Genomic DNA, 25,352 nt, shown 5'->3' with positions numbered 1-25,352 from the left:
TAAAAACAAACTTTAAAAATTAAAAAAGTGTAATAAAATTGTATTTTTGCAAAATTGGACTTTTCGGCCCAAAACCCAATAGGCACAGCCCAACCCGAACAAACCCGAAAAAATCCGAAAATTTCAGATCGGTTTCGATACTAATTTTCTCCACCCGAAACCCGCAAAATCCGAACTCGGTGCACCCGAAACCTGAAAATCCGGCCCATGCATGTGTAGCCTAACTTGAATACTTAAGTAATCAATTTTGGTGAACTTTGGTGCGGAATTGGTCCTGACCATTAAGACAGTTAACAGGGGTACGTGTCCACACTAGATGTAATAAAAACAAATACTATATATTTAAGTGCTATAAATATTTAAGATTGACTTTTGACAATTATTTTAAACTATGTAGATCCTATAAATATATATTGCAACGCAAAGATAGGCTGGAGTTTGAATTTGAAACCAAAGAGCTTTTTCTTAAAAGACAATGTTGTTTCATTATTATTATTATAATTTTAGATTAGCGGCCACGTTTGCTAGGACCTGGGAGTCTTGTTTTAACTTTTAATGTTGTTTCAATAATAATGACTATACACGATTATAATGTTTCTCACAACAATAACTTCGAACCCACTTAAAATGACCCTTCTAACCTTGAACATATATTTTTATCATCTAAAACATAAAAACAGGAGCCATGACCGAATCGTATTAAACCCTTCTCTATAATTTTTTCTTCATCAAATCTAATATATTAACTATGATAAGGTGGCATTGCTAAAAAAAACTATGATAAGTTGGCAACTTCTTCCATCAAAAAGCAATCTCTAACAATCAAAGTGGGACGCACGGAAATTGTATCCCACTTTTTTAAATATGAAATTTCATGCAATTTGAATATATAGAGAAAAATACCGACTAAAATACTAACGGATGTTCGACTCTAATATAAGTATTTTCTTGTACATTTTAATCAATTTTTTCTAAAAGAAGTACCTCTTTGAAAATTGTAGTCAAAACCAAATTTGGCATAATATTTTTTCAATGCATTCAAATTGTTTGATATTTATTACCTTCAAATGTCACGAGGGAATGCTTTTATTAAAGTGAAAATGGAGCTCTACATCCACAGTTGAAAATTTGCTTCTTTTCAAGGCCAATTTTAACAAATATTTGCCTCAAAGTAGAACATTTTTCAATATTTTGGTCATATTATCTTCTACGCACCTTTCAAATTGCATGAAATTTTACATTTAGAAAGTTAAGAGAGTGGGAAACAACTTTTGTGTTTTCTGTATTCAAAGAATACATAGTTTTCATTTTCTGAAAATTGCTCGAATTCCAAATTTTGGTGCGGTGTGAGCGATCGTATCTCCCTCTACAAACATCAACTTGCAAGATATTTTATATTTTGGAAAGTTAAGAGAGTAGGTCACTACTTTCATGCTTTCCATTTTCAAGGGTAGCGTAGTTTTCATTTCCTCAAAATTACTTTAATTTAAAACATTCGAAATTGTATTTTTCCAAAAGAAAAATGCTTACATAAGTATAACTTCAACATAATAATTTTTACAAGTATTAAAATGTTACATGGAAACGCTTATATTAGAGTCGAACATCAATTAATATTTTGGTGGTATCTTCCTCTATACATCTTCAAATTTCATGAAACTTTATATTTAGAATTTTAGGAGCATGGGCTACAACTTTCGTGCTTTCCACTTTTGAAGAATAAGTAGTTTTTTATTTTTCAACATTTGCTCGAATTCAAAATATTCAAAATCAATTTTTTTATAAAAGGGTTCCCTTTCGAAAAATGTAATCTAAACTAATTTTGGCATTATTATTTCTACAAGCATTCAAATTGTTTGATCTTTGTCACCTTCAAATTTCACGAGTAACTGTGTTTTCTCTCAACCCTTGACCAGAATATGACCGTGGTTGTTCGCACTATCTTCTGCTTCAAATAGGATTCTAAAGGCAATGAGGAAGCTATGAAAGTTATCAAGAATGCATTGTCAAAGGTTTTAGTTCTGGCTGGAAGGTTAACTATTAGTTCAAGAGGGAAATTGATTAGTGAATTTTATTGGGGAAGGCGCTGTGTTTCTTGAGGCTGAAGCTAATTGTTCTATTGAAGAGATTGGTGACATAACAAAACCTTATCCTGAAAGCTGGTTTATGATATTCCTGATGCCAAAAACATACTTGAGATTCCTGATCTAGTTGTTCAGGTTTGCATAACTTGAAAGTTTTCATTAGTTTTTACTTGACTAGAATTCAAATAAGATAACATATGTGATTTTATTTGAGCTTTTTCATGATTCATTATTTATGAAAATGAAAGACAAGGATCGATTAACAGTTCCAGCTATGAAGTTCAAGTATGAGAACAAAAAAGTTTCTTCTTATTTCTGGAATGATATTCATGCTTTTTTTTTCTGAAGTTAGTTTAAAACAGAGTTCACTTTTAAAGTTTCTCTTATTCTTTTTTTCAATGATCTTATGGTTAAAATATTTCAAGAGAGAGTATTATGCGATGACAATTTTCAAACTACACGTAACTAAGTTCAAATGTGGAGGCTTTGTTCTAGGGCAATGCATGAACATTTGTATGTTTGATGGGATTGGAGCTATGGAATTTGTGAGCTCATGGGGTGAGACTGCAAGAGGCATACTTAAAGCAAGTAACCCTCCAAAAATAGAGTCTTCCCATGATGAATTTGGTTAGATTTAAGATAACTTCTGTTTCTTTTCTTTTCTTTTGTAGATCTAAAGCTAGATCAAGGTTATCAATTACAATAGTTGGATGTATATAATATTCGATCCTCTTTCTTCATATATGTTCAATCTATATATACATTAATTCAGCCTACATGTATAGAATTGTTCATATATCTATACCAATAACACTATGCTATATCAACAGGTGTTGTGCACCAAATAGCAATGCTCATTAAATTGGTTTCTGATTTATTTTTCTTTTATTAACTTGCAATAAATAGTAAAAGGGGGGAAATGATTTGGTGCAAACTGCAAAGTGGTGTATAATTATTTACTATTATCCGGTGCCATTTGAGACACAACACACACAAAAAAAGAGAGCGAGATTAACCTAAACACAAACACAATACACAAATCACAATAAACAATTGCAGAAATGCATTTAAACTTGATGCTTGACACTTTAACTGATATACCTCTAAAGGATTAAGCTAGGCCACGGAACCATCAGCATTTCAAAACTATATATCTTCATTTTTATTCAACATATTACAATGGAATGGACAATATCATTTTCCAAGAGCATAAAATAGAGCCATTTTGATAACCAAACAAACTTATCAGATTAAAATACATGCTCCTCCTCCATACCACACCATACCATACCATACCATACCATACCTGTTAAGAATCGACTCCAAGTGATGATGCAATAGGAGAAATGCAGGGGAACCAATATCGGCGTCTACCATCTCTATGGCCGTCATCAATCATTGCAAGACCTTCCTGTAGAATTCATTTTTAAAGGGTTCCAAGTCAGATTTAAATCACATAACAAAACTAGGGTAGGAAAATAAAACAAATATAGCATAAAAACTTACATCTAGCAAAGTATCAAGTGCATCGGTTGCACGGCCAGAGGTCCAAGAAAGCCGCCTTTCGACTTCATCAATGGTGACAAAACCCTGAGCCTAGAAAAGAAATGAAAGTGGAAGTGGTTGTTTTAATCGTTTTGGTTGAAAGAGGAAAAATACATTGTGAATGGTACTTCTTCGTTTCCATTTCTGTTAGTTGGCTGAAGAGTGAATAGTTATTAAAGACTGATTATGAAATCCAGACGACATTGAAGTATTATTCTTAAAAAGACTGATTATGCTTAAAAAGAAGTATTATTCCAGGTATAAAACATAAACATTTCGACATTGAAGAAAGTATTTATTTATGACAAGATGGAAGATAAAACAATAGTAACCTGGGCAAGCTCCAAAATTTCATTATGGTCTTTGTTCAACTCTGTTGGAACAGAACGAACAAGCTTTTTTCTTCCAACAGAAATCACCTCAAAACCACTCCCCAGAACCTGAAACCAAATGCAATAAATGTTAGCATATGAAAATCCTAAAATAAACACACAAGCTACACGGTAAACAAATCTAAGGGCTTCAGACTATAACTGATGTTCGAAAACAGAATTTGCAACTAAGGTTTACATCTAAAACTGATGTATGAATTCAAGAAAAAGTATAAAGTAGTATGTATAATTCTTAAGCCATGTCAAATAGTTACTTTCGCCATGGACTACTCAACAAATAACAATTACAGCAACACTTAATTTGACATCCCATAATCAAAAAGCCAAAAAACACTACTAAGACAATAACAACGGAATGAAAGAACTTAATATGTTTAGATCAACTACAGGTAGGGACAACTGATTCTTCTAGCAGACAAGTATAATATAAAGTATTTCCTGAATAAAAAAACGTTCTATAGCTGTAGAAGGTTTAAAAATTTGAACCACAAATTTTTTTTTTTCTTTTAGACATTTGGGAGGGGGTTTTAAAGTTAGAACCTCCTCTTTGTGAGGAGAGGTGTAGTACCATCCACAACCACACAATTTCTCATAAGGCAACTAAGCCATATTACCTTCAGTTTACTTATAGCTCGCAGGCAGTCATCCTCAGAGACAGCCTCTCGATCACTCTTTCGCCTTCGACGAAGCAGATTGCAGAGTTCCTGTAAGTTGATCAAACCTCCATTGTGAGGCCTTGTCGCCAAGCAAATATCAACAATTTGAACACCTGTCTAACCAATGAGATCCAAGTTCAGCAACAAATAATTTAACATATTCTCAATCTCAGCTTTCATGAGTTCTACACAGATCCTTAAAATCCCTAATCACATTTTACATTTCACGAGATGTAACTAATGACAACAGCAAAGTTTTCAAGGATTACCAAATACTATTAGCTAATGACAAAAACAGAAAGAAGATTGTTGTGACTAACAAACAGAAAGTACAGATGGTTATCTTCCCAAAAGTAAGAAAAACAAGTACAAATACTAAACTGTCAACCTGAATTATACTTCTTTTCAAATATTCATTGTTATCACCTAATTATGAGAAGATGGTACCTACCAAGTTCGTAGTAGAAATCACCAATCCCCAAGAGCTCAGCCCAGAAACCCTTATTTGAAGCTAAGGGGTCTACTCCAACCTTTGTACACATCTCATGGAATTGTGATCTGAAAGCAGGATTCTTCCGAATATCATTCTGCACACATTGACACAGCTTTAAATTTCAAACACTAAACTCAAAAAGAAATCACAATGCTAATAATATCATTGTAATAGAAATAATTAAAATCCAATGATAACCCATCATCCAAGTCCACACAATTTCATTTGCTAATACTATCTTCCTACTCAACAATCTAATCAGCTACTGGATTTGATTATAGTAAATCAGGGAAAGCAATAATCATTTTCTTAAAAAAAAAAAATTGAACCTTATGCTTTCGAGCGAAATCTTCTAATTGGGAGCGAAAAGTGGCTAGTTGTTCCTTCATGAGATCAGTTCGAATCTTGGCTACATTTTCTCCAAGCACCCGGTATTGATCCTAACAATTTGAAAAGAGACTATCATAACAATAACATATTAAAAAATAATAAAAAAAAGAGATGAGAATTGAGAGGACTAATGTAATGAAAGCAAACCCTAGCAGCAGCTGCCGTCTGTAAGCCACCAATTCCAGGTCTCCTTCTCATTGTCACTTCTTTTTAGTTCTTACAGACACGCAGAATTGAACTTAAATATATTGACTGGATTGGAAATTATAGGATTTAATGGTGAATCCAAAGCTGTGTATGGTAAACTATCAGATTAAACACTAAAACAACAATCTTGTATTGAATTTGTACAATCTTAACTTTAGTTAAAACATAGAATAAAAATGCAAAAACTATACATATATATTTTTAAAGAAAAATTATTCATAATCGAAGCAGAAATATGAAAATAAAATACGATTTATATGAAAAAGAAAAAATTCACGGTTGGAATTTGAGATTGATCTTTTCATTGTGCACTATTTAAATGATGACGATGATAATGAGCTCAGTTTGAATTACCTGGCAACTTGAGAGGGTGTCTACGTGACAGATTTCTATGGCTGTTGACGATCGAACAACGAGCGACGGGACCTCCGACTGAGACCAGCGCCTACTTCTTCGTTTCTTTGTTTTTTCTGTTCTTATTTCTAAGAGACGAGCGACCTTCGACTGGTCTTGGTTTTGACGAGGTTTTATCTAAAACAAGTATCTACTAAATCAACAAATCAGAGTGGCGCAGCGGAAGCGTGGTGGGCCCATAACCCACAGGACACAGGATCGAAACCTGTCTCTGATATTTTTTTCTTTTTTTCAATTTCTCAACAAAAAAAATATTGATTTTATTATGCAATATATTCATATATCTTCATATGTGAAATTAATATACTTTCTCTTATTTCAAATAATCAAAGCAAAGGGAAAAAGGTTTTAGTATTTTCTCATATTATTCTTGTAATTTGGAACAAAACAGCATCAATATAATAATATTTACGTAATAATTATTATATAAAAAAGTGTAGTTATAGTTTATAAATGCAATATTTAATCATCACAACAATGATTAGCTAAAGACAAAAGAAAAAGATAATTAATTGGATATATACCTATATATAAAGAAAGAAAGAAAAAAAAGGTCGCCCATTCCAGTACGGGATGCAGTAAATACAAAATTATAAGTGAAATTATAGTAAATGACACAAAATAATAGTAGTACAGAGTGAAGGTACTTATTTTTAAATTTGTAGAGAAATGACATTTTTATATTGTTGATTACCTAAATTATTATTTTGCACCATGTCTCAAGTAAATATTAGGATTTATCTTAAGGCATATAATTTCGGCCTGCTCAAATTAAGCTTTTTCGGCCCAGGTTGACCGGTTTGGTCGGCCCACTGTGACGAAAATGCCCAGCCCGAGTATTAGCAAGAAACATCCACATATCAAAATTGTTCTACCAAGTTACACAACTTTGGAATTATCATGGCCTAGCTCATAATTAAGAGTTGATATAACTATATCAACTTTCTACAATGATTCAATACATATCTCAACAACTTTGTAATGCTGTATAATTGTGTTTGTATCGTACAAGTTTAAAATCACTTTCTATGTTGACACTCCTGTAGCTTCCTTTGGTATCAAAAATAAGAACACAATAGGAATGAGAGTGCACAAGACTTGAATGACAATGCCCAAAAGGAGGTTGTCAAAAGAACCCGATGATATGTTCAAAATCGAAGCCAAACTGGCTCCCATGAATGACCCCAATGTCGATCCTAAGTTGTTTATTGACATGAATAGAGCAAACAAGGTTCCTTCAATCCCAGGTGGGCACAGCTGCCCGGATAAGATCAGGAATGGCATAAACCTGCAGTTCAATTATCACAAAAGCAAGATCAAAATGGCGAAAGAGCAACGTCGAAACTCCTTGCTTCTCAACACTCACAGAGGTGGTATAATAATAGATTGTATATACCAATTAGGAAAAGTATGAAGACTGGAATGAGTAAGAGTATATGACATACTTAAATTGATTGACTGCATCACCTAGAGCAGATCCCCAAAGCACCATTATCCTATCGGATATTCCAAAGGCCAAATTGAGCCGAGACACTAAAACAACATCCAGCAGACCCAATACAGTCAACCCAATATGAGCCCACCTGCATGAATCAAGGTGAAGATGTTATCTGAAAATTTGATCCAAGTTACTGTCAACAAGAAAACATAGCACTATGAAGAAACATACATACACACATGAAAATACAACCAAGCTGTGTTTATCTTACATGAGGATTCTTCTTAACTTCATGGTCTTTAAGTACTGATTATAGGCAAATGTTCCAAACATTAGACCTAACCATCCAAGAACTCGTGCAGTCCCCAAAAAAGATGCATCCAAGTTCAAGAACTCAGTCTGATAATAGAACATGACTGTTGAGAGATTCGGAACTGCTATATGTGCCAGAAAAAACCAAGCCATTGGTCTGACCTTCCCAACAGCAAAATGAATTAAGTGTTGTAAGAATAAAAAAGATGAACAAATTCATAGATGGGAAACAGAAAAAATTTACAAAAAGAAACTCGTGAAGATTGTGTATAAATAATGGATGCACGTGTACAATAAACTTGATTCGAAACAGAAGTAAGATCCTCAAAGGTTAATCTAGATATGCTATTTTATTTTCGAAACTTTTACCACTCTTTCATTGATGATGTCATATCAACCAATTCCAAAACAATGAAAAGGCCATTAGAGATTAACTTTTTTATAAGTTTCTCAAGTGCTGTAATTCAACAGTTGTGGAAAAAACTGTAGGACGTAAGACCTTTCTTAATTACCTGAAAATGATTGGTTTTCCAAAAGCACAACACAGGCTATAAGCTGCAGATTTCAGCGAGTGGAACCATGATGATGCCAAGGAGTCAACTTTTTCAGCACTCTGGAGTTCAGTAGAGATAACTTCTTTACGGTCCTTTTGACTCCTTTTTCTTCTGAAAGTACTGATGCTGGATTTCTTGTCCAAGAAATTATCTCCATCTATAGAACTACTATTCCCATTCACCTCATTGGAGTTTTCTGAGTTAGAAGAGTCGAGAACTTTACTGCCTACAGAACTCTCCTCAACCAAGCCACATGATAACAACTGCAGGGATGGTAATATAGCAAACAGGAGAAATATTGTATCTATATTGAAGTTAATTAATGCATATCCTCCTGACAAACTCCCACATATACCACCAAAAGCCATTGCTAACCAAGACATTGACTGGAGATCTCCGGCAAGTGAAGCCCTGATCAAAAACATGTGTGAGATATGAACTACCAGGTAATATTCAGCTGTTATATATTCTGAGGTGGCAGAAAGAAAATTAATCTACTCAAGTACCTCTCAGATCTTACTGCCTCAGCAATCATTGCATCAACAACTACGTCAGCCATGGCTGAGCCTAAGTTTTGCAATGTTAAGAGAGATGTGAGGTGCCAGCTGGAACTTCTCACGCTTTCATTAAGCCCTAGTACAAGCCATGGTATAAGAGAGAGCACAGTTGATATAACTAAGTATGGAACCCTTTTTCTTCCTTTAATTGGTATACAATCTGAAATAATTCTGCAAATGAGCAATACATTAAGATTCCAAAGTAAATAGAAGAAAGCAGTACTGAAACACATTATAGAACCTCTAACTTGGACTGTCAATAGAATCAATAGATTATAATATTCAATCATATGATTCAAATTGCTAATTTCACGCTACTAGTTGATACCTTTACTTTCACTCTCTTTTAAGATTAATTAAAATGACACAAATTAAAAGAATCCACCGTCCTTATTTCTTAAGAAATTGTGAACTAAACTCCCCATTAAATCAATGAAACATCCATACCCGTATAATGGTTTAATGCTCCATGGAAAAAATGCTACTGAAAAAACAAATTGAGAAGCTGAAGGTGATAACTTGAGCCTATCTTTTAGTTGGTAAGAAACTGCTGTCCACACAAATGATCTAAATCCCTGTTAACACAAAAGATAAATACTTAATTATGCACAGCCTAAAAGAAAAAGACTTGTCATATCAGGAAATGTCATAATACCCAATATGATATATAGATAGAACCAATTTTCGGCCACAATTATCCAAGTACAAAATAAAATATAAACTAAACTAATTTGAAATATTAATTGTATAATTACTTTAAACATTAAACCATTAGCAAAACAATTGTCCTTATCTCCTTCCAGAAACGAAAAAGGGACACTGAAATGATCATCTTATTAATAAAAATGAAAGGAAATGCCATTTTAATAATGAACATGCAAAAAACTCTAATCATGCTTCAAAGCTGGTTCATGGTACACAATCTTTATCAAAATTCGTCTTGATCAATCAATCAACTGACAATCATTCAAAATAAAAATATCAAACTCCCAAAGTCAACATGGAAAATCCACATGGTAGAAATCGTAATAGGTGTCGAAATTCATCCAAAATTTTGTTTACGAAGAAAAAAAAAAGGATATATAAACCTGTGTGAAGTAGATCAAGCAGACGAGCCAAAGAAACGAAGCCCCAAACGCAGTTCGCATCTTTCTCAGCCATTCTATCATTTTCGCTGAGCTCTTCTTCTGCGTTCTCGCTCTTTCTATAGATCCATATGTTATGCTTTAATGGCGGAAAAGCGTTGTTTCTTCTCTCTTCAACGGTATTTTTGAGCGCTAAAGCTATTGGACGATTATGCCATTGCTGAGCCTAGCTAAGCAGGACTTTTCCGTTATGGGCTTTTTCGTCATTTCTTGTGAAGGTTCACTCCGACTCTCAACACGTCCACTGGTCCAACTAAATCTTGCCACCTCATCAGCGGGACCCACTGAAGGAAGGAAGTTTTGACCAATGGATTCCGGTCAATGCATGGCCACGTAAATCGTTTACATTAAAATAATACATATTATATAAATGGAAAAGAAACCGAATAACTTTGTATTACGTAATAATGACTCAAAAGTATTTATGTATTGATCAAAGGAAAACATTCTTAACAAATCTATTTTTACCTTATTGTCTGATAAATTATGTAAATGATTCACAATAATCTCATTAAAAAACTAATTTTCTTATTTTTTAAATTGTAGAGAAATAGCTATTTTATTATTATTTTGCACCAAACCCTAAATGAATATTATAATTTATCTAAGCCTAAAAAGGGCGAGAGTAAATGTGAAACTTTGCTATATTAATTTGTTGTATTGTACCGTTTGTTAATTTTTGTTTAATACTGAGACATTTATCTAAATAATGATTTATTCAAACTCAGGGTACACAAATTATCCACTTTTAAGTTGGATTGAGAGATGGGTTTATTAGAAGATGGTTAGATTTATGTTACAAAATCCTGTATTGATTTTCATACTTGCTTCTCCACTTCCATAAAGCTTAACCAACAGTTTTGAAGTTCCATTATAAAAAGTCAGTCTCAAACTCAATGTAAGTGCATTCAAAATCAAAAACTAAGGAACATCAAAAGATCACTATCTCACCCTTTTGGATTTCAAGTATAAACTTTAACAATTTAATGTCCTAGAATATACAACAACCAGATTGGATAATGATGACTACATATACTAGTCAAAATAGTTACCTCCTCCTCTGCCACAGCTCTTCTATCCATCAAAGTCCTGTATAACAAAAATTTTGACTTTCTACAACATTATCTGACAAAACACTAAACCCTTCCATTGACACCTCCAAATCTGATGAACACAAGCACATTTCACCTTAATCTGTACCGGTAAGCTCTGTTAGGCGTCCGGCTATTCAAGATACCACCAAGAGTAGCCAAGGCATCATGAAATTTACGTATGTTGAGGAAACCTCTTATCATGGAAACTTCACTATCTGAGAGCTTTGCTTTCGCCATGACTATATCCACAAGCTTAATCAAGGTGTCCTCCATGGACAAAGCACAGAGTCCATCAGCAAGCAAGACAAACGATGAGAACTCGGGAATGAATCCTCTTTCTGTCGTCTCAATCGCAAAATCAACAGCTTCTCCAATCGGCCCTCCACCATTACAAAGCCCGCGAAACACAATCTTGTATGATATAGCATCCGGAGGATCGCCTTTCTCCATCATTTCCCTAAAAAATCTCATGGCTTCTTTCACTCTCTTCCTTCTAAATAGTGCTTGTATTACAGGGTTATACGCCTGCGGAGTCAGAACCATCCCCTTCATCTGGATAGTTCTGAGGAGTCTACTTGCTACCTCAACTCTACCTGCTTTACACAACCCCCCAATAAGGGTCCCATAAGTGACAATGTCTGGTTCACACCCATTTGAAGTCATGTTTTGAACAATATCAGCAGCTTTTTTGATATCTCCATTCCTGCAGAAATATGTGAGAAGAGAATTGTAGGTGAACTTGTCAGGGACCAAGCCTTCCATTATCATCTGATCCATTAGTTGAGACGCTTCCTCCACTCTCCTGTTCTGACATAGCCCATCAATGAGAGTGTTGTAGGTCACTGCGTCTCTCGAAATCCCTTGAAGTTCCATCTGATCAAAAATCTCCTCAGCTTCTTCTATCCTCTTATTTTTGCACAGCCCATAAATCAAAGTATTGTATATCACCACATTTCGGGCACAATCACTGGATTCCATTTCTTTAAGAAGATTCAAAGCTTCCCTAATCCTCCCTTTAGAACAATGGCTGTCGATCAACATGTTGTAAGTAAACTCATCAGGCTGGCAGCCTTTGCTCTTCATCTCCTCAAACAGTTCCATTGCAAGGTCATGTTTACTGGTCAAGCAGAGACCTTGAATCAGGGAATTGAAGGTACAAGCATCCGGTAAAATCCCCTTGCTTGTAAGAACACGAGCAAGTTCAGTTGCCTCTTTGACCTGGTTCTCCTTACACAAGGTGCTAATCAAAGTGTTATAAGTGACAGTATTAGGGAAACAATCCCTTGAAACCATCTGATTGAGAACTTCCACAGCCTCATCAACCTCACCCAATTTGCACAGCCCAGATATCAACGAGTTGTATGTATAAATATCAGGATCAAATCCCTCCTGAAGCATCACATCCATGACCTCCAGAGCTTGCTTAACATGCCCAGCCCTGCATAAACCATTCACCAAAGTATTGAAAGTAAAGTGATCAGGATGGAAGCCCCTCTTGGCCATCTCCTGAATAAAACTCAGAGCTTCCTCAATTCTACCCTCTTTGCAAAACCCATTAATCAAGACATTGACGGTGACATTGGTACAAGAACAGCCAGATTCAAGCATTTGGTCCTTGATTCTCAAGGCAGCTCGGATATCACCTTCTTCAATATAACCCTGCATAATGGTGGTGAATGTCTTCTCATCCGGGGAAAGACCATAGCTGGGCATCTCCTCCATCATCAGAATGGCAGGCCTAATCTGATGAGCCCTGCAAAGGGCCTTAATCAAGACATTAAACGTCGAAACATCGGGCTTAATTTGCCTACTAACCATGCCAGAATGCGCAGTTTCAACCAGTTTGAGCTTGTTTCCCTCCACAAGAAGATTCAACAAAGAATTATAGAAATGGGTATCGGGCTTCACCCCAAACTCATCCTCCATGAGTGAGACAAGACCCAAAATTTCATCATAAAACTCGAACTGGGCATAGCTCTCGATGAAAATCAAGAACGTACCTTTATCTACGGGGCAAGCGGAGCGCTTCATATCGAGAAGGAGATTGGTCATGGAGTCGAAAGAGCCAACCTTGGCGAGTTTGCGAAGAATCTCCTGGTAGATGGAGGTAGTGGGTGAGAAATTAGGCTGTTTCGAGGCCCAGTCGAAGATGCGAAGCGCGGAGGACTCGTCATTCTGGCGACGAAGGGTGTCGAGAAGCTGCTTGGAGGTGAAGTCGGGAGGGAGGGGTTGATGTTGAGACTGAGAAGAAGAGAGTGAATTGGGATTGAAGTTGGAGTTGAAGGAGCGGTGGTTGAGAGAGTGAGGAAGAGACCAAGGACAGCACTTGAGAGAGAGGCCAGAGAAAGAAGCCATGGATGAGAACTGGGTCAAGCTCAGCTCAGCTCAGCTCAGCTGTTCTTCAAATGAGTGAGTCATTCATAGGCAAGAAGAGAACTGTGTCTGTCTGTCTGTCTGTCTGTATCTGTGTCCGTCTTGTACATTCCATTCCATTGTATGGATATAGATAAGCTTCTTAACTTCCTGTATTTTCACTTTTATCACTTTTTTCTTTCTTCTTTTGAAATTGTCAACAACCTTTAAAAGAAAGATTACTAACCAATGGTATCTTGAATTTTATGTGTATGTAGTTTATTCATGCAGATAAGCAGATGTTATGCCTCTTGAGAACAAACATTCAATATGATCCCAAGTTATAATATTGATTAATTATATACACTTTGTGGATTGATAAAAATACGACCAGGTATAATAATGTATTTTTATTCATGTTGGTTATATATGCTTTTAATGCTTGTTTTTCTATCATGCTAGGGTTTTCATGTTGATAGAGTCGATATCTTAAATGGGAAACTTCATCACGGGCTATGCAGTAATATTTGGATTGGAAGAGCACAACAAAAACAAAACTATCCTATGACAAGTAATTTGATGGTGTAAGCTCTCAATGTGTGGCAAGAGAGTGTTTTTATTAATTGAGCTTTGTCTTCGTAATAGGTAGTAATTTGTGTCGTTTGGATATGTAATATATGCAAGTAATTGCACATATGACCCTACAAACAAGTGGAATTATAATGTTACTTTTACTCTATCGTTATATTCTTCTTTTCTTTTTCTTTTTTTTCTTTCTTTTCTTTTCAACCTAAAACAACAATGTGTTTTTATCATACATTATTAAACCTACGTTAAGAAAAACAGTACAGCTAAAGCATGCATTATAAAAAGTCAGCACGCACAGCTCTCATCTCTTCTTTTTTTTTTTTTTTACAAAATACATCTCTTTTCTCCTGCTACCTCTATTCCCAACCCAACTCAGATGCTCACTCTTTTGCTCTAACGAAACAAAACCAATATTACAGAGAAGGAAATGAAATGAAAGGATTTCACAAACAAAAGAAAATAATTTTCAAAAAATAATAATAATGAAAAGCTAAGCTATTCTGGTGGTATTATTATGTGTTGTTGCTGCTGCTGCACTGCCTTTTCCAGCATGGATGTTCCCTTGAAAATTGTAAACTGCACCTCTCTCATATACTTTGACAGCTGAAAAAATTTACAACCAAATCACATTACTCATTTTTTATTTGTAAGACCAAAAACCAAACAAAATCTTTTTAATGGTGTCGTGAAATATATATACACTTACTCGATCATCACTCATCTTTGTGAATCCAAACTTGTTTGTCCAGATTGACTCTGCTTCCTCAGCAGCAGGAAGCACAATGTTTTCCACATTCAGGGAAACCAACAACTTCTCTATACATGAAAATAATACTTGGAAATAGCCCTGTTATAACAAACCAAAATATACCAACTTAGTAGTTATTCTTCTTCTGCTTCTTAACATTAACGAAAAGAAAACTAAAATACTAAGAAGAAGAAAAAAAATCAAGGTTTCATTTGTTCCTACTTTCCCTTGATGTTCTCTAGTTGTCGCCACTATGGGAAGCTCGGCTACCTCACGACCAAATATCCTAAGAAGACCAGCTGATACAACAATAGACCTGTGTGGATGGATGCATTTGCAGAAGAAAGGTATTATGCTCGTATCAATAACCAATTAAAGAAAGAACATTAACATAGCATATTGCCCAATATAATAATAGAAAAGGCATAGTACCTCACAGTTAAAACTACACAGTACATTCCTCCAAACTCTTGACCAGAAATGTTTCTTCTGCAAATTTCCAAAGCAAAAGACATCATAAATTAAGATTCTTTGCTTGCCAATATATTATCACATAAATCACAAACTAATAGGCTAACTTTGCTTACCCATACACCATAACAGGAATCAAATCACGACCAGATCTTGCTACAATAGGATCAAAACACTCCTGTGCATTACAAATCAGAAAATTAGATGCTAGTTGTGAGAGCCTATGGAACTTACAGAAACTCATGACACATACAACATAGTTTTCTCCCCCAAAAATTAATCCCCGCTGTCTAAATGGGCAATGTCGTAAATATGTAAAAAGGATAAGTTAAACAAAAAAATACATATCTAATCGACACTTAAATTGATAACTCCAATAAACACTCGGGAAAAAAAGAAGAAGAAAACAGAAATTGCTGCCAAATTCAATTAAAAAACAGTATCTTATTTTATAATAAACTATTTTCAATCAATATATGTATATATTTAAATATATATATGTGTGTGTGTAAGCTTGAAATATCATTATATATGTGGTGGAGAGCTCTCAAGAGCCATCCACCATAAAGATAACATGAACAGAATTCTTAAATATTGTTAAAAAATTGTACTATTGAAGAACCCACTGTGTCACATGAAATATAAATCAGTTTCATAGTCATTAAGAGAAAAGTATCCAATACATATTTAAAATAAAAAAAACATCACTTAAATGATAAAAATAAATATGACAAGGGAAAGGGTGATTCCTATGTTCATCACCGAAACATGATTCTTAAGCAATTTCTTATTAGTTCTCCTACTTGTTTTAGACAAACTTATCACATAGTTTCGCATCCATCAAAAAACAACCACCAAATAATTTTTTTTTAAAAAAAAGGATCATTCAAGCAAAAAAGTAACAGATTGAAGTCCTATAAAGGATAAAGTACATTAATAAAATCAGAGTTGGCAAGCAGAAGCAACTAATGTCAAATGCAAACTAAAATCTTTGAATAGACTCCCAATCTTTCAAAACTTAGTATCATCGCTACCCTTTAAATAAGCATGGAAATGAGTAGAATTTCTGGTACAATAATTACTTACCCGGAAAATAGCAGCAGACCTTGACAGAAATGGCAGATGTTCTGGATATCGACTTTTTCCACTTAGAATTCGCCATTGAATATCATCCTCTGCCCCATCAATAAACAATCCTTTATCTGCATGCTTCTTAAGTATGATATGTGATAATGAAGCTGGAACAATCTTGGGTCCAAGTGATACCGAATTTTGTAGAGCTATATGAATTCTACTGCAGTCATCACAGCAAAACCACTTGTCTTTTGGGAGTTCCTGCAGTAAGATACACAAAACATAGTAAGAAGATACCCAAATTTAATATATAGATCCATATAAACAAAATAAGTAGCACAAAATCTAATCTAACATCTCTAACTTACTTTTAAATCGCACAGTCCACTTCTACGCAAGCAGCCAACATGAAATTCCTTCTCACACTGAAACATAAAAGAATATTACTATCTTGCAAAGAAAAATAACAAGAAAATGTAAGCATATATAATAAAGAAGACAACACAAAATCCATACTTGGTCACACAGCATAACTGTTCGCTCATCAAATTTAGCTGAACTGAAATCGTGGGCCCTAACAAGTCAAAAGAAATCATTAATAACTTAGCAAGAACAATCAATAAAAAATTACACGCAGTCACACAGCATAGCAGAAAGTGGGGAAAAAAAGGCATTCACAATATATAGGCAAATTCAGATCCTCTGTGCTATAAATATCTCAGTCAAGCATTATTTTGAGCATTATACCAAAAGCTTCAAAATGTAACTTCCAATCATTTGTTTTTCAGAATATAGACAACTTGTCCTTTTTTTCACCTAAAATCATTATAAAATTCAAGGTCAAACAAAAAAAAGTAGAGCAACTGACCTGCACACAACGCAACCGCCAATTTCAATTTCAGGTGCCTTAACGACTCGTGTCAACCTGATTACAATTGGTCTTGAAATGCTGGACGGTTCTCCAGCAGCTGTCTTTCTACCAGAATCACACTTATCTCTACAATTTGGACAATACCAATTATTTTGTGGAACCAGCGTTGAGTCCAAACAAGCTGCAAAATGTATAAAACTGGCTGATAAAAAATTTATTGAAACAAAGGCAACATATATATTTATATGCATTGACATTCAAAATGTGACAGCTAAATTCACTAAAAACGGTTATTGAACACCAGGACAACATGGAAAAATGAAACAAAAGTTACCCACCATAATGGAAACAAAATAATCACTTGTACAAATGCTAATGTGATTCACAGAATATATGCATCACCAGCAAAATGCAAGAACTCTGATACAGCTGACTATTTAGCATTTATAGATCTAAAAAATGAACCAAAAAATCAAGAAATCTATTGAAAACAAAAATACCTGCATGGAAAGCGCGAGGGCATCCGTGACATAATATTAGATCACCGCCACCTCCACAAACCGCACACATGTCATCACTATCACCAGTTGTAAGGCTTTGCCCACTAGCCAATGAAATTGCTATATCATGCAGCGTCAGTCCATTGGACGTATAAATGTGACGGTAGCTGCAAAAGGACCAAACAACTCAACATAACACATTAAACTGCTTATTAAAAACTGCTTATTAAAAACATAATTACATAACGAAGGATACTCACGGTTGACGCCTGGCAGCCATTCCAGCATGAGCTTCAAACTGGGAAGGACTGACCTGATAAATATGGTGTGACTAATGTCAGTGACTAATTAAGATGGATCAAATGGAGATATCATACTATATAACACCTGTCTAAATCAAGAACTTCACCTCTCTATTACAGCAATTGCAGAATATACCATTTCCCTGCTTGTAGCCACCAAGTATCCTCTGGAACATGACAATTCAGATCAATTATACATTAATTATAGCCACCTGTTCATAAACCCCAAATATCAACTTTTTTTTTGTTGACAAAACCCCCAGAAATTAACTTTTACATATTAAACAAATGCATGAGAAATACATATGTCCATGCCATTTAAGTCTAGCTCAAGGGGTTAAGTAGGTCTGTTGTAAGAGATCTGGGGTTCAAATACCAGCCTAGGGTAATTTAACTAATACGGATAACAACTAACTGTTTCATTGATAAAAGGTATATATATATATATATACCTGTCCCTTCACATAGTATGCCAACTCGGCACCATCTGGAAGTCCATTTGGCAAAAAGAGTAACCGGTGAAGATCATTATCCCTGCAAAAGCAATCTTCAATTAGTGATAAAAGTTCCAGAACTAAATCATCCATTGGTAAAAGAAATTTGGTACGCAAAAGACAAGGCAGGGGCAAACTTCGGGAGTGTTACCTTCTCCTAGTGCCCCCTTCAGCAGTTTTCTTATGTTGCATTACTGATTTAGAAACATGGGAGATTGATCTGCAGAAGATGCACAATTTCAGTTCCTTCCAGTATATTTTCCTAGTGTACATAAGGTTGCTGCTGCTAATTTCCAAAAATAAAAAATTAAGGAAAGAAGGAAAGAACAAACTTATTCATTATGCGTTTCGGCTCTTCTGTTGTTCCTCCATAAATAGGCCATTTTGTGCTGCTGGGTGGAAAGGAACATGATGCAGGGCTAACACTTTCTTCTAAAGCTGGAACAGAGGACCTGCAATTTTGAAGGGGGGAAAAAGACAAACGAGCATTATAGTTGGCACAGGGCAAAAGTTTTTGTTTTTTCTCTGCCACAGAACACCTAACAAACCACCGACTCATGCAGCTGCTTTGTGGTTCAGTGCCCAGACAAATATAAATACAAAAAATATATATATATTAACAAAATAAGAAAGAAAATAGCATACAGTATGTTAGAGCAGAGGCACCTTAAAATTTTCCCTCGACTTAATATTCATTATTGGTTTTTAGAGCAGAAGAAGAACATAAATAATTAAACACGAAGTCAAATATGCAACTGAAAAAATAAATATCAAGTGACTGTATCTCTTTACCCTACAAGTGAATGTGGCAATCTGGGAATATTCATCTGATGCCTTTTACCCACTTCAGCATCTCCATCACTTTGTCGCAGAGTTGCTGCGAGGTATTAAACAAAATTTTAAAAATACGATTAAAAAACAGGTAAAAAAAGACTTTACTTCTTTCATCCGACCCTTTTTCCATATCTACTCTGCAAAGACATTTTCTCTCCTCAACCAACATAAATAATAACTAACGGAAAAACCCAAAACAGAAAAAACCCTCTAAATTTTTACAATTCAATCTTTAAATCCCCATTACATTCCTGCCCATATGCCCATATAGCCCATTAACAATTATGACATCATAAAAGAAATAACATAAAACAAACCATATGAAAGAAACAATCAACAATTCTAACAAGCTATGTCATTCTAGAATATTCATAATTTATAAAAAGATGAGAAGCACCTTTCCAGATGTTGAAATACTCCTCATTGACGGATGTACCAGCCAAATCTTTTATGACTTCGTCGAGTAGGCCAACAGGTGCAGTCTTCAATTCTTGTATGATGCTATAAATCGGTCTCCCATTCTCCAAATATATGTGATTATTAGGATGTCGAGTCTTGACACCAGCATGCTGCTCAAACTCGTAAGCACTGAGTACCTGTTAATATTGTTCAAAATACTCGATCATCACAATTGGATATGCAGACATTCAGACACAAACGATTAAGAGAGCTATCTAAAAATACAGGAGACGTACACTTGTGAAGTCGCACGACGAGCAACCACACAAATACCCACCACCACTTATAATCCCCTGTAGTTGTTTCTGCCAACCAGTAAGCATTCCGTTAGAATAATCCTTAGAACAAACAAAAAAAAGATGACACTATATAACGGAAGAAAAAAATTAGAAATCTAACCTCGGACGAGCTCGAAACATACTTGACTCTCGCACCATCAATAATACCAGTCGATAATAGCTTTTTAACATTTGTAGGGTAGTTGCTTGGGAGTACCTTCTTAGACATTTTCAATTCCAAATTAGGAGCACATAACTGAAAATTGCTAGTGTCAGCATAGCCTCTGCGGTCGGAACATTCAGGCATCTCATATGAAGATGATAGTGTATCGAAACCACTGGTTCGTTGGTGGTGCTGTGCAGTCGATAAAGAAGGGTCCTTTCTTTTACTCAACTTAAGGGTGATTTTTCGAATTCCAGACAAAGCAACATGCTCGGGAATCTCCAATACAACACGAGAAGTGATAACATCATTTTCAACCCGACAAGTTTCGCTGCCATTGCCGCTACGACTACCACCGCTCGCACAACGCTCTTCGCTCAAAGTCTCCTCAGAAGTAGAATTCCCCGAACATGTGGAAGTGATTTCGCCGCATTCGGATTGATTATAATTAGTGGCAACAGCAGCAGCAGCAGCATCATTATCAGCTGGCAAGAGAGCTGGTTGGCTAGTTATGTCATGAAAAGTAGAATGGTGCGAAGCGATTGGATTGGTGACCTCGGAGCGTATGTCGTCATTGGAAACTTCTTTGGCTTGCTTCTTGTATGGAAATTGATCCGATTCAGGATCTTGTTCTTCAAGAATGCAGTCACGGTGACGCTTCAGTTCCAATTGAGAAACGTCGTTGGCGTTCCCATCCGTAACCGCAAGAAAGCACGGTGGAGGTGGCGGTGGCGGCGAGGGTGGTAGTGGTAGTGGTGGTGGCGGCGGTAATGACTCTTGTTCAGTTTCCACTTCTTCTACTTCTACGTCCTCCATTATTCATAAGGAATATACTAACAAAGATAACAACAACTAGAATAAAGGAGCCCCAAATTCGTAGAAAATCGAAGCCTCGCCACCATTAACCGGCTAATGATAAAATTCATACAAAGAGAAGAACACGCATGCATACCAGTAAATACATATATATGTATATATATATAATTGAATTGACATGAAAGAAAGATTGGAGAAGAGAAGTACCTGATTAGATTGGTATGGATAATGAATCTGGAGATGAAATTGGAGATATAGGAATACAGATCTGGTTGTGGCTTAGGGTTTGTGTTCGCGAAAATGAAAATCGTTAGAGAGCGGCAAAAGGGTGAAAAGAGAAGGTTTTATGGGTTTCGCGGTCCAGATTCATCTCTTTCTCTCTCAACTGGTTTAGAAGAGATTTTTAGAAGAAGGAGAAGAGAAGACAGGTGGATAAAGCTTATGTGTCCCACTCCTTCTGACCAATTACGATTTGCCACGTGTTGCGTAGTTATAAACGGATGGCCCTTTTCCGTTTGCTTCCACTTCTTTCTTACGTGTCTTTCATTTTTTTTTTAATTATAAATATTGGATTCTTACAATATTATTATTTTATTTGTTTTAAATATATATTTTTTGAGTGAATAAATATAAATTACTGCATTAGGAAATTAAATGATAAATAAATATAAATATATATATATTAAAAAAAATAAAAAAGAGTGATGGAGTGTGGTAGTGGGGCTTGGAATTGGTGTGCGGGATTAGCAGCAGGGCATCTTGGCGCCAATTTCTAGGCGGGTCGAGATGCTTGTATTTTTATTTTTATTTTTATTTTGTTTTGTTTATAATAGAATGTAATATAGTAATGGATATATAGTTTTTAGAAATACATGAATATTTCCTTAAAAAAAAAGAAATAGATGAATATTTGTGACACGTATGCGTAGTGGATAAAATGGGTCAATTAAACTGAACCAGCCATAATATGGGGGGAGACGACTTAGTCATGAAATGGAATGGAAAGGATTATGTTGTTGTAAAATTATAATACGGAAATTTGTGAAAATAGCCTTCTCTCTTTTTTTTTTTTTTTTTTTTTTTTTTTTTTTTTTTTTTTTTTTAGTGATTTTGCACTCTGGCATACGTTTAATAATTTTTTGTAAAATGGTCTCTGTCTAAAATTCGACCAGTTGTCAAAAATTTTCGACCAGTTGTCTAAATTTTTTGACCAGTTGTCTAAATTTTCGACCAGTTATCTAAATTTTTCGACCAGCTGTCAAAATTTTCGACCACTTGTCTAAATTTTTCGACCACCTATCTAAATTTTCAACTACCTGTCTAAATTATGAGAGGTCATTTTGCAAAGAATTATTAAAAATAAGCTAGAGTACAAAATGACTCAAAAAAAATAGGTCATTTTACAAAGAAGCCAATTATAATACTCTTTGTTATTATTATAACTGTATCTAATCTATTAGCGTAAAAATCCGCTATTTGTGTTTGAAAGTTTAGTGGGCTCTAAAACAAAGCCCAAAGTTGATATTTGACATGTCCTCTTTATCTTTATGGGCCATGCAATTATGTTAGGGGATTTTTTAAAAATATGGCTTTATTGTGCAAAAATATGAGTATTATACCTTATAGAAAAATTTATTGAAGAAAAAATAAATAAAGTATGAGAAACATAATAACTAGCTAACTAAAATATAGAAGCTAAATTTAAAACACATCATACTGATTAGTGATGAAAAATGCATATTTATTGATTTTAATGGTCAAAATAAACTAAGTTTAATTAATATTTCCATAGAATTAATATCATTTATTTTATAAAATGAAAATATTTGATTATGATTTAATTTATTGTTATTTTATAGGAATTAAAGTTGTATTTTGGCATAAAGAAAAAGAAAGAATAAATAAATAGTTAAATCTGAAAATCAATTGAAAAAAGGTATTATTGGAGTCCAAGAGCAAGGCCCAAAAGACCCCAAGCCCAGTCCACCTCTTATCTCCTCTCACCTGCAGTGCCAAGTGGCGTCCTCTCCACTCGACACGCATCCGCCAGCCCAGCCATCCATCCGTCCGACCTGCGCCCCAGCCCGCTCACTCGCGCCCCTGCTAACCCGCGTGACCTGCGCCTGGCCCCATTCCGACCCGCACACTAACCTAGTCAAACATGCATTTCCTTCAGCCCAGCCGCCCACATGGCACTTTTCTATTGGCTGCGACTTGGTCAAAAGTTCAGCTACCACCAGCCACCCATCAGCCCATTTTCTTGTGCGTGTTGGGCCTTTGACCTCTCATTTTGAGCTTTAAAACTCACATTTTATGGTGTTTTAGAAAAATGACAAAATGATAATTCACCAAAATAGCTAGGTTAATATTAATAATAAGATTTGATTTTTTAAAGTCATGTTTTATTATTATTCATATTTATTTTGTAAAACTCATTTGTTGTTTAATTTCTTTTTAGTCATTTTCTCCCTCTATAAATAGGGATTCTTCTTTCACATTTGGAAGGTAATTTTAAGATAACAAAACTCTACCAAATTTTAGTTTCATTTCTCATATTTTCTCTCTAAAATTTTATGAGAATGTCTAGCATAATAGGCTAACATTCTAAGGAATGTTAGGATGATCTTATATGCACTATGACTTTGTTTGGTATTTTTGATTCACCATGTGCTTAAAGTTTATATATTTGAGTGATTTATTTTCTTTCATCTCTATTTATTCATCTTGTTATCTTTGTTTTTCTTTACTAATAGTATACAGATTTTGTCAAACACTTTCTATGTATTATCAAATTAGTGAAATTAATATAGATAATATCTTTATCGTTTTCTCCATCTCATTCATATATATTTACTTTTGTTAAATCTATATAAAATTAGTCATGCTCTTTCTATGTATTTTATAATTAGTAAAAGTAATATTTGTGTTAGGTTTTATGTCCAATCTTTTATTGTATTATTGTCAATGGTATAATGTAATTTTTATATTTCTCATAAGATTTACCATAAATAAGTATGGATATTGGTGGCTCTTGATCATTCCTACTTGTTACATATTGTTACATCACACTTTATTCTATCTTTATTTCTAATATTTAAATCTAAAAAATAACAAAAATATCACTTGTTCTATTTTCTGTTAGGAAAAATGTATTTGCCTCAATGGAAATGGTAAGAAATTTACAACTCTATACAAAAAACACAATAGACAATGATTGAATAAATAAACTGTTACAATTATATAACTGAAAATACAAATAAATAAGAGAAAGGTTAGAAGAAGAGGATGATGAAATACAACTCTAAACAAAAGATACAAATAAAGTAAAAGTGTTTGTAACAAAAGAAAATAAAATATTACAACTCTAAACAAGAAATACAAATAAATGGAGAAGAAGAATAAGAAGATGAAAATCAATAGAGTAAAAGAGAATAACAAGAAACAAAAGACAAACAACTCTCACTCACACTACCAAAGTGAAGAATGTTAGGGATCACCAACTTGAACAAGGTTTGAAACATTTGTCCAAAAGTTTATTTCCCCCTAACTCAAGCACTACGGGATATCTCACGTATTTTTAAAATGCTTTATGGAATAATCAAGTCTCAAGGTGATTTCTAGCCAAGTGCTCAGAATAGAAAAGTTGTATCTTTCAAGTGAGCAATAGACTACTATTTATAGAGTTTAGAGACACAATTTGAATTTCAAATTCCACCAACCTCATGGTTGTTACTAATGGTTAATTAGATGTTTATGGAATTAAAAATGAGAATTTGGAGTTATTTGGGTTTTTTTAGCCGTTTAACAAAGTTGGAAAAAACTGAAAATTTGGTCAGAAAAACCCTTGTGGTCGCGGCCAGGGACATCAGTGGCTGCGGCCATTGCTCTCTGTCCCACAGGACGCGCCCACTGACCAATTTCAGCACATGAATTTGTGATGTTTTTCCAAACAATTCAAACCCACCCAATTGATTTTGTAACCCCCAAAACACATTATTGTAGTTAAAATCATATCTTTAACAGCCATTTCACATATGAATTTTATAAAATTCATCTCAATATTGTGTAACAACAAATTTCACAATAAATGGTAATATTTGGAAGTTACAAATTTGTAGCTG

General features: G+C 34.6%; 4 protein-coding genes across 7 annotated transcripts; all 4 read right to left on the bottom strand.

The window, feature by feature from the left end:
* Positions 1-3,124: 3,124 nt before the first annotated feature.
* On the bottom strand, positions 3,125-6,279 carry LOC133831778 (vacuolar protein sorting-associated protein 22 homolog 1). Of its 2 annotated transcripts, none has more exons than XM_062262192.1 (8): positions 6,122-6,279; positions 5,708-5,851; positions 5,500-5,610; positions 5,129-5,264; positions 4,636-4,790; positions 3,962-4,069; positions 3,591-3,680; positions 3,125-3,495 (listed from the first exon to the last, which is right to left on the bottom strand). In XM_062262192.1, the coding sequence occupies exons 2-8, from the start codon at positions 5,756-5,758 to the stop codon at positions 3,394-3,396; spliced, it is 753 nt and encodes a 250-aa protein (XP_062118176.1). In that variant the 5' UTR covers positions 5,759-5,851; positions 6,122-6,279; the 3' UTR covers positions 3,125-3,393. The 2 variants fall into 2 exon arrangements, with proteins under 2 accessions (XP_062118176.1, XP_062118177.1); XM_062262193.1 differs by having other exon boundaries at positions 5,708-5,812; positions 6,122-6,257.
* A 621-nt stretch (positions 6,280-6,900) lies between these two features.
* On the bottom strand, positions 6,901-10,356 carry LOC133831776 (probable folate-biopterin transporter 4). The gene is made up of 7 exons (XM_062262190.1): positions 10,131-10,356; positions 9,490-9,617; positions 8,992-9,213; positions 8,444-8,896; positions 7,891-8,088; positions 7,627-7,764; positions 6,901-7,469 (listed from the first exon to the last, which is right to left on the bottom strand). The coding sequence occupies exons 1-7, from the start codon at positions 10,209-10,211 to the stop codon at positions 7,208-7,210; spliced, it is 1,482 nt and encodes a 493-aa protein (XP_062118174.1). The 5' UTR covers positions 10,212-10,356; the 3' UTR covers positions 6,901-7,207.
* A 753-nt stretch (positions 10,357-11,109) lies between these two features.
* Positions 11,110-14,196, bottom strand: LOC133831775 (pentatricopeptide repeat-containing protein At3g53700, chloroplastic). Its single transcript, XM_062262189.1, has one exon. It carries the CDS (start codon positions 13,634-13,636, stop codon positions 11,372-11,374), a length of 2,265 nt encoding a protein of 754 aa, XP_062118173.1. The 5' UTR covers positions 13,637-14,196; the 3' UTR covers positions 11,110-11,371.
* Positions 14,197-14,479: 283 nt separating this feature from the next.
* Positions 14,480-21,623, bottom strand: LOC133831774 (uncharacterized). 3 transcript variants are annotated; one of them, XM_062262185.1, is made up of 20 exons: positions 21,439-21,622; positions 20,374-21,324; positions 20,211-20,279; positions 19,913-20,111; positions 19,474-19,558; positions 19,014-19,133; positions 18,833-18,901; positions 18,640-18,721; positions 18,295-18,354; positions 18,146-18,198; positions 17,886-18,052; positions 17,383-17,566; positions 17,031-17,088; positions 16,883-16,939; positions 16,527-16,775; positions 15,557-15,618; positions 15,402-15,458; positions 15,192-15,285; positions 14,928-15,068; positions 14,480-14,824 (listed from the first exon to the last, which is right to left on the bottom strand). In XM_062262185.1, the coding sequence occupies exons 2-20, from the start codon at positions 21,229-21,231 to the stop codon at positions 14,717-14,719; spliced, it is 2,772 nt and encodes a 923-aa protein (XP_062118169.1). In that variant the 5' UTR covers positions 21,232-21,324; positions 21,439-21,622; the 3' UTR covers positions 14,480-14,716. The 3 variants fall into 3 exon arrangements, with proteins under 3 accessions (XP_062118169.1, XP_062118171.1, XP_062118172.1); XM_062262187.1 differs by having other exon boundaries at positions 20,374-21,248; XM_062262188.1 differs by lacking the exon at positions 15,402-15,458 and having other exon boundaries at positions 21,439-21,623.
* Between the last annotated feature and the right edge of the window lie 3,729 nt (positions 21,624-25,352).

Source organism: Humulus lupulus, chromosome 4, assembly GCF_963169125.1.
Source record: "Humulus lupulus chromosome 4, drHumLupu1.1, whole genome shotgun sequence".
In the NCBI taxonomy this organism is placed as follows: Eukaryota; Viridiplantae; Streptophyta; class Magnoliopsida; order Rosales; family Cannabaceae; genus Humulus; species Humulus lupulus.
Note: the sequence above shows the minus strand (reverse complement) of the source record. Positions and strands in the feature narration are given on the sequence as shown.